The sequence below is a fragment of the Episyrphus balteatus genome, chromosome 2 (assembly GCF_945859705.1).
Source record: "Episyrphus balteatus chromosome 2, idEpiBalt1.1, whole genome shotgun sequence".
Lineage (NCBI taxonomy): Eukaryota > Metazoa > Arthropoda > Insecta > Diptera > Syrphidae > Episyrphus > Episyrphus balteatus.
The window spans coordinates 13,661,859-13,671,254 of NC_079135.1; the positions used below are offsets into that span (position 1 = coordinate 13,661,859).

A 9,396-nucleotide genomic window follows, 5' to 3' on the forward strand; every position below is an offset into this window, starting at 1 on the left:
TTACATACGGCTGTAAAAGTCCAACTATAATAGACATGAACTTACATGGGTCAATGTCAAAATGGCATATATGCGACAACATAGACAGACTCAGTTTTTGGTCAGGTGTTTATGTTGTGTATGTACGCCTTGCTTTTTGAACTGGGTTTTTAAGATTCCTTTTTGTATATAAATGTACCAGCTTGATGCTTGGGATTCCTGTCTATCCGTCACTTGGAAGGTAATGTATTAGATGACATAAATGATGCAAATATGCTTAACAAGAAGTCCACTTAACAGAGTTAAAACGAAGTAACCCTTTTCGTTATATCTTTAAAATAAAGGGCCCAACCTATAGAGTCCGTTGCCTGCGTTGCGGCAGTCGAGATGTTGAAGTTGACGGATGAGACGGAAAGGTGTGACCCATATAATACTTTGAATGACAGATTGCTTTTTGACAACTTACTTCAAATTTCTAGTTCTGTTCGATTTTTTCTCTCTAAATGTGTCACTAAGGAAGTTCTGATTTTTTCTGATATAAACAATTTTTAACTATTATATCGTTGTTCTTTCTGCACTTTATGAGAAGAAAGAGATGGTAAAGGGAGGCAGACATTTAAAACTGATTTAAAAACATTTTTTAATAACAGGCCATCAGTTATTGGTATGACTGTGGTATTGTAAAATTGGACACTACAACAGAATACAGAAATTAATGTCATTAGGACATAAATGTTAGATCCTTTTTTTAAATTTCATCACTAATAAACAATGAAAGTTCACAATTCATAAAATCGGATGATAAAAGAACATAGTTATGAGTTCTGGGGCCGTTATACGGCATACGATTTCGATCACACGTTAACGTATTGACGCTATGTGTCTCTATCATTTTGTACTGAAAAAATAGAGACAGCAATATTCAAAACGTTAACGTATGATCGTAATCGTATGCCGGATTTCGACTCCTGATATTCTCCGGTGTGCACTCAGAAAACGAAAATCGAACGGATCTATTTTTGACAATTGATGTCAACGGATCTGCCGAACTAAAAATTTGAAAGTTGGGCTAATTCCGTCGCATTCGTTGGACTTCGTCCGATCCGTCGCTTATGGGTTGGTTCTAATAAGAAAGTTTATATTCTATCAGGCTGTCATGTCAGTTGAAAACTTCGACGTAACGCAAGTGACGGATTCTATGGTTGGCCCCCTCAACTATCAAAAATGACTAAGCTTTTTCACCAACAGAGAAACTGGCAGCACGCAAATGTGTAATAATTTCAAACTGGCAGTAGGTCCCTTTATTTAGTTTTTTCTTTTTCTTTCAAAATGTATCACCACCAAGCATCAGTAAATCGATGGGCTGGCGTGCCCTGCTACCATAATTTGTTGTTTCCCTCCCGATTTGATAACTTTATTTTCAATGCTCCTTCATAAATACTTCCTTTATAAAGTCTGAACTGGATATTTGTTCTCGTATTTTTCCATCAATAGCTCTCTTTGAAAGACATTACTTAACTTTTCTTGGCTGGTGGATTGACTTCGTTTGACTTGGTACTGCGTTGGTATACTCTTACAGGTTGTCTCATAAATGACGGTGTGAATGCTTCTTCTACGGCAACTTTAAAGAGAGCCAAGTCCAGTAATACCGCGGAAGAATGGTGTGCATCATGATGAAGCAGAAGACAATCTTCCGTAGTTTCTTATAAAAAAAAACAAAAAAAAACGAATAGCTTAAGGCCACAAATACACATCATTGGAAGACGAAAAGAGGAAAATGACGATGATGTGGACGGTGATGATGATGATATAAAGTCCAATATGAAGAGTAGAAACATCATAGTGCGGAACAGGGAGGTGGTGTGGCATAAAGGCGGGCAGCTATAACGAAGACTAAAAAAAAAAGAAGAAGAAACAAAACAACTCCCTGATTTCTTGGGATTTCTTGCGTCGCGCGCGCGCAACCGCAGAAAATTTGTCGGCAACGTTTGATCTTGGAAATGGCGTGTGCCTTAATGCAGAGATTATTGTTTGATTACACCGATCACAGGCTGAACTCCGTTGGTGTGGGAATAATAGACCGTTTCTTCGTCCTTCTTACCGTAGCTTTTTTATGTGGTACAAAATAATGTGGCATCATGTATTCGTACTTTGTATTATTTCCAGTATCCCATCCGTGTCTTTCCACTTTACTTTTCTTTCAAGGTAGAGACTCTATCTACTTGTGTTTTATTGTAATTGGTTTATTGTATATGTTCGATGGTTTGTTTCTGATAGATGTAGCTATTAATTGAGTTAATTGAGTCTTTTTTTTCTGAATGAAGAAGAGAAGCTTTCGTAAGAGCTGGTGAACTGAAGTAGATTTCCTTCTGAATATTGATAGAAAATGTATGAAAATAACTTTGGTGAAGTGTGTATTCTTTCGGAAGCTTTCTTCCCTGGTAAATGCAATGGACTATGATACCAGAATTCTGGATTCGTATCCCAGCGTCCACCATCGAGAAGTTGACGATCGGCCAAATCTTCCAAAATCTGATTGTCGATTTTGACGTTGCGACTGTGGTGCGGTGGTTCGGTTCTCAAAAAGCCGTGTGGTTATGAGGGAGCTGTGGTGGTTCGACGGGATTTGATTTTTAGTCGGGCGAAAAATTTAATTCTCGTTTTTACTCGGATCTGCAGGATTACCGTGAAGTGTTCTCGCTCCTCCATAAAAATTGGCTAAAAAATTTACCGAAGCCTTTGATCAGGAGAAAAATTTATTCAACTCGCAACACCAGCGTGGGAGCAATTTTTCACCAAAACGGCTGTGGTGTTCGGTCATTTGGCGGTCAATTTTAATTTTAACTCGGGAAACTCTATGGAGCATTTAAAAGAGGAAATCTTTCTTCTCAGCGTCCGTCACCGCATTGATGTGATTCCTGTAAGAATCAAATGGCTGCATGATGCGTCAAAAAATCGCATGCTTTCACCGGGCCTTAGTGAAAACATGCTTTAGGGCATTTTGAATAGTTTTGATTACCTATACGACCTAGGCTTTTACTATTTTCACATCGGCTAATTTTTCGAATGCCCGATAGAAGAAAATTATCTGGAAAAACTTACTACTTCGTAGATACTTGAAGATCCGCAAAAATGTTAATTCTTTTTCAGAACAAATTACCTGCACGGTTGTCCTTGTCACCTAAAGCAAACTCAACTGGCGATGGCGGTGCTCTCATTTCATCTTTTCACCTCATTTGTGCCAGGTAAAACCCATCACAAAATGCATCTTCAAACAGATACAAGATACAACAAAAACAATATCATAAAAATCCACCTAACCTAATGTACAAAGTTTTATTTTTAAATCGATTATTTGTTGTTATTATGTGGTTTTTAATTCTACCGCAAGAGGCGATTGCCGCTGCCGCCGCGCCGCCAGCCGCTTCTGCTGCGCCGAAGCATTATAATAACGATCATTATTTGACCCTTGCGTCGTGATCGTTAAAAACAATACTTAATTCCGTCTAAGTATTGAAAAGCGATCGTTATTAATTTTTATTGTTAAAAATTCTTTATAATGTTGTTTTGTCGATGTCGATTTTAATGTTTTTTCGTTTGTTTTATATTTTTTTAAAAAACTTTTTTTTTTCTTTTCTGTTATTTGTTGCGTCCAGCTGCTGTTGGTTGCTGTTATTGTTGAGATGATGGACCTAAGACGGAGGAGGAGCGGCGCAATGGCGTGTCGGCGCGTCAGTGATGTGATGCAAGGCAAATTAGTTAGTTACACTGGGTCGGTGATCAGTTTGTCGGCAAAAATCAAAGGAAAAACTCTTAATGTCATGTCATTAATTGATTTTTTAAAATGATTTTTATTTCTTATATTTTTGTGTTCTTTTTTTTTTGTATCATTTTGTCCCAGTTCGATTGATTCGATGGATGGTTTTTGTTTGCCAGTTTGTGAGGTTTTATTAATTATTATCTTATGGCGGATGAAATTGTAAGGAAAGAAATAAAGTTATTATCAATAAAATATTGGAATTTTCAATCAAATTAATGTCTTAACATTTAAAATTTGAAATGTCTGCCAGAAGACCTTTCGATCGTATAAAAGTTAATCGAAATTTAGACATTTAAAAGTGATATTTTCTCTTTGTTCTGTTTATCATCACTTTTTTTAAAGATGACTTTTTGTTTTTGACTGTAAAATTTACAATTTACAATTTACAATTTACAATTTACAATTTACAATTTACAATTTACAATTTACAATTTACAATTTACAATTTACAATTTACAATTTACAATTTACAATTTACAATTTACAATTTACAATTTACAATTTACAATTTACAATTTACAATTTACAATTAACAATTTACAATTTACAATTTACAATTTACAATTTACAATTTACAATTTACAATTTACAATTTACAATTTACAATTTACAATTTACAATTTACAATTTACAATTTACAATTTACAATTTACAATTTACAATTTACAATTTACAATTTACAATTTACAATTTACAATTTACAATTTACAATTTACAATTTACAATTTACAATTTACAATTTACAATTTACAATTTACAATTTACAATTTACAATTTACAATTTACAATTTACAATTTACAATTTACAATTTACAATTTACAATTTACAATTTACAATTTACAATTTACAATTTACAATTTACAATTTACAATTTACAATTTACAATTTACAATTTACAATTTACAATTTACAATTTACAATTTACAATTTACAATTTACAATTTACAATTTACAATTTACAATTTACAATTTACAATTTACAATTTACAATTTACAATTTACAATTTACAATTTACAATTTACAATTTACAATTTACAATTTACAATTTACAATTTACAATTTACAATTTACAATTTACAATTTACAGTTTACAATTTACAATTTACAATTTACAATTTACAATTTACAATTTACAATTTACAATTTACAATTTACAATTTACAATTTACAATTTACAATTTACAATTTACAATTTACAATTTACAATTTACAATTTACAATTTACAATTTACAATTTACAATTTACAATTTACAATTTACAATTTACAATTTACAATTTACAATTTACAATTTACAATTTACAATTTACAATTTACAATTTACAATTTACAATTTACAATTTACAACTTACAATTTACAATTTACAATTTACAATTTACAATTTACAATTTACAATTTACAATTTACAATTTACAATTTACAATTTACAATTTACAATTTACAATTTACAATTTACAATTTACAATTTACAATTTACAATTTACAATTTACAATTTACAATTTACAATTTACAATTTACAATTTACAATTTACAATTTACAATTTACAATTTACAATTTACAATTTACAATTTACAATTTACAATTTACAATTTACAATTTACAATTTACAATTTACAATTTACAATTTACGATTTAAAATTTACAATTTATCTACAATTTACAATTTTACTTATCGCTTACCACTTATCCGTTTTCAATTAACACTTATCACTAAGCATTTGGTACCTACTTTTCTTTTCCAATTTTCCATTTTCCTCTATCTACTACCCTCTTGCTACATTGTTTACTTAAGCAAGTAGCATAAAACACTCAAAAATGGTACGATATAAATAAAAAAAATGCATTATAATAAAAGTAGTAAATATTTTATTCAAAATCAAGGTCTCATTTCTGTGAAAACGATTTGGAAATTATTGAAATTTTACATATTTTAAGCATTTTATTTATTGAATGAAATAATTAGGCTTCAAGTACAAGTACTTGGCTTTTCACCGACACACTTTTGTTTTGAGGCATCGAAGTAGGTATCAGCACTACAACTTAATAAAATTGCAGCTATATCACCAGTTGTACCCGTAGGTTCACAATAAACGTACCTTAAAGATTTCAAGTCCTTAAATATTATAAAACAAAAAAATAAATTTGAAGAAACTTACTTCTTACATTGGAGATCATCTTTCATTGCATAGTTGCCTTTAACTGTGATACCATTACACGACTCCTTATAATTCGCAGTTGATGTGGTTGGGGCAACAGTGGGTATTATTTCAGTATTGGAACATGTTGGTGTTGTCTTGAATGAAAGTTATAATAAAAAAAAAAAAAAACAGTTCAAAAGATCATGTTAATAAATTTATCAAAAATAATAAAATCGGTTATGGTTCTAGGTATCGTTCCGCAGAGATCGTTTAAGGTTAGGATAAAAAGAAAAGGACCTAAGTGGCTGCCTTGAGGAACCCCAATTAGGTATGCAGAAATGGCCTGGAATGAACACATCCCTTTCCAAACTCATTTTTTTATGCTACTTAAATAATTGTGTCATATCAGCTAGGGCCTTAATTAGTTTGCCTTAATTTAAAAAAAAAACTTACCTCACAAGATGTTCCACATATTGATTTTGATGCCGAATTGAGAAAAGCAATGCTACATACTTTTCCACTATCACATTTTCCACTTGCCATTGTTTTCTTGTCCGAATCACATAAATCGTAGGTAGTTTGTGACGTGCACTTAAATCTTCCAATGCACTCATTGCATTCAGTTGCAGTGCATGCTGCGACAGTGGTGCCCCCTGTTGGCATGCAAGTAGTTGCTTGATCAGTACAAACTGTTCCTGTTTTACAATGTCCATAGTTTTCAGACATTTTTGCACCTACAAAATTAATAAGGAAGTTCCGAATTAATACACAATCATCAATATTTTTAATCATCAAAAAATTATTTAAAACTGAATTACGTTGTAATGTATGAAATATGTCGTATATTTACCATCTTCACAAATGCTAAATGTTGACGAATTCTTGCAAGCAATGGAATAACTATTGCATTTGTTGCAATCTGCATTGGTTTTGCTAAACAATGTTAGCAATCCAATAAAGAAAATCTGCAAAACTAACAACTTTAAAAGTTCATTAGATACTTTTAATTCTTTTTAACTTTACTTATCCACCTACTTTTGAAAAATTCATTTTACCACCGATATTTATAAAATCGCACTAAAAACGGTTAACGCTAAGAAAATTTTTACTTTACTAACCAAAATTAAAAATTGTGGTACAATTTTTATAGAATTCTATCAACTGCAAAGAAATGTATTTTTCGTTGATGCAAAAATTTGTTTATTTAAGATATTTTTTTTTGATTTTAATAAGCTTTTTAGTAAACAACCGAAATGATAAAATGCAAACAATCTTGTGGTCTTGTCTAAATAATGTATTTCGCAGAATCACTCCCACTTATTTATATGAATTTATAATATTTATTTGTTTTTTTTTTTTTTAATTCTTTCATGCAACTGAATTTAGTCAAATAATAAAAAATAAATTAATTAAAAATAAATCATGAAGTGTCTACTCGGTTTAGAGTTAATGTATTTAATCATTTCATTGCATTCATCCAAATTATTTATTGGACTATTGAGTTTACCTAATAAGAAGGTAGAGATGGGAAAGAAAAGCCAATTTTAAAGTGTTTTAAAGCTTAATATATTTTCTTTTTAGTTCCATTTTGTCAGTAATATCAACTTTGGATTTTTAAAAAAAGTTCAATGTTTTTTTTAACAAAATACAAAATATTTTTTTTTTTTCAAAACGAAGTACCTAATGAAATTTTCTAGAATTTTTTTTTTAAATATGTGCATTAATTTAATATAGCGCTGCTCAGCAATATTAAACATTTTTTTTTTTTTACCACAAAAACCAAAATGTGTATGTATTTCTGAATGTTTATGGGTTGCCGAACTCGAATTTTAAGAAGGAAAATTTTATTGGCCTTCGTTTTTGACATATTTACGTGGTAAGATGTAAGAAAAAAAAAAACGTTATTTGGACTGTTTTTGAGGGTATTTTATTTCAATATAATTTGTTATTTTAAATATAATTTGTAAACCTTAACGATTTTGGAATTTTTTTTATCAAAATACATCTTATAATGAAAACCTTTTTGCAGAGCTCAATTTAATATTTTAGGAACTTTAGGAACAGTATTAACAGCAAATTCTTGCGACCCAGTCGTGCATTTTTATTTAAAAAAAAAAAAAAAACACTTTTTCGTTCGAACTTTTTCATGTGCTGAATTCAAAACTGTTTACAGATTTATTCCTATCACGTCTAGTTTTTGAGCTATACTCATCAATTTTTTCGGTATAAATGCCCATATTTCCGCAATTCGACCGAAAGTCGAAACCTAATTTTCAATGAAATTCTTTTGATGTTTAATCCGAAATATGTATATATTTTTTAATTATATGTTCCTTTTTTAATACAAATCAGAAGCACAAACTGGAATTTGCTTAAATAAACCATTAGTTACATATGTTGACCACTAAGATATTGAGATATAAAAAATTTGTATTTCCAATATCTTTGAGAAAAATATTATTTTTGAAAAAAAAGTAATATACTCAAGACAATAAAATACGACGGGATTGCATAAGAAGCTTTGCAAAATTTAACGGTGATGTAATTCGACGTCAAAACAACAAACAAATTATTTGAAGAATTCTGAATTGGACTAAAATCCTGAAAATCTCAAACCTCAACGTCAACTAAGGCACTTACTCAAACAAACACAAACAACCATTTTAGAATTTGGTGGGGGCTCGATCATTTGAGCTGCCTCTAAATCTCTACGATTTACGAAGAAGTTTCAGTTAATCATGTAGATTATGATGAAATCAGCTAAATACTAACATGATTTTGGAGGCTTGGGGGGGGGGGGCTTGAGAACCCTGAGCCCCCTCCCCTCAATACGCCACTGATGTATATTATTGTTCTTATCATTTCATATTTTTCTTGTAGTCACAAACTTTTACATGTACCTAATAATATTCTACAAAGTTCTCTACAGGAAAACTATAAAATATTGAGAAACTTTCAATAGAAATAAAATAAAAAATGTTAATCGAAAATTTGCTACCGAGACTGATCAAAATTTGCGATCAAAAAATGCTTCAAAATGTAATAAATAAATAATTAACAACCTTTACCCTTAGTAGCCATTTTTCATCGTTTAATTGATTTGTGGCATCTCATACTTCTACATCATAAAATTTATATACGTTACCTACTAATTACTTTTGTATAGTCGGTGTATCTTTTGATCACTCCGTTTTATTTCAATTATTGCTTCAATTCACTGAATTCACGCAAATAATCCAAAAAAAGAAATCTCTATCAAATAAAACAAAACAGAGAACACAAAACACCAAAAAACAAAAAAACGGTTACCTCAACCTACTATCTTATATCTTTATACCTTATACCTACACCCGAAAAAACGGATAGTCTTTGATAAAACAGTATTGTTCTTTCAACATAATCGCCAAGCCGCCTTCTCCGCATTCTCATTATTATACATATAGGATAAAATCACT

At 30.5% G+C, this 9,396-nt stretch overlaps 1 protein-coding gene across 1 annotated transcript; it reads right to left on the minus strand.

Annotated features, from left to right (window-relative positions):
* Positions 1–5,711: 5,711 nt before the first annotated feature.
* On the minus strand, positions 5,712–6,923 carry LOC129912539 (uncharacterized). Its single transcript, XM_055990828.1, has 4 exons — positions 6,792–6,923; positions 6,395–6,675; positions 5,960–6,096; positions 5,712–5,899 (listed from the first exon to the last, which is right to left on the minus strand). Exons 2-4 carry the CDS (start codon positions 6,665–6,667, stop codon positions 5,770–5,772), a joined length of 540 nt encoding a protein of 179 aa, XP_055846803.1. The 5' UTR covers positions 6,668–6,675; positions 6,792–6,923; the 3' UTR covers positions 5,712–5,769.
* Between the last annotated feature and the right edge of the window lie 2,473 nt (positions 6,924–9,396).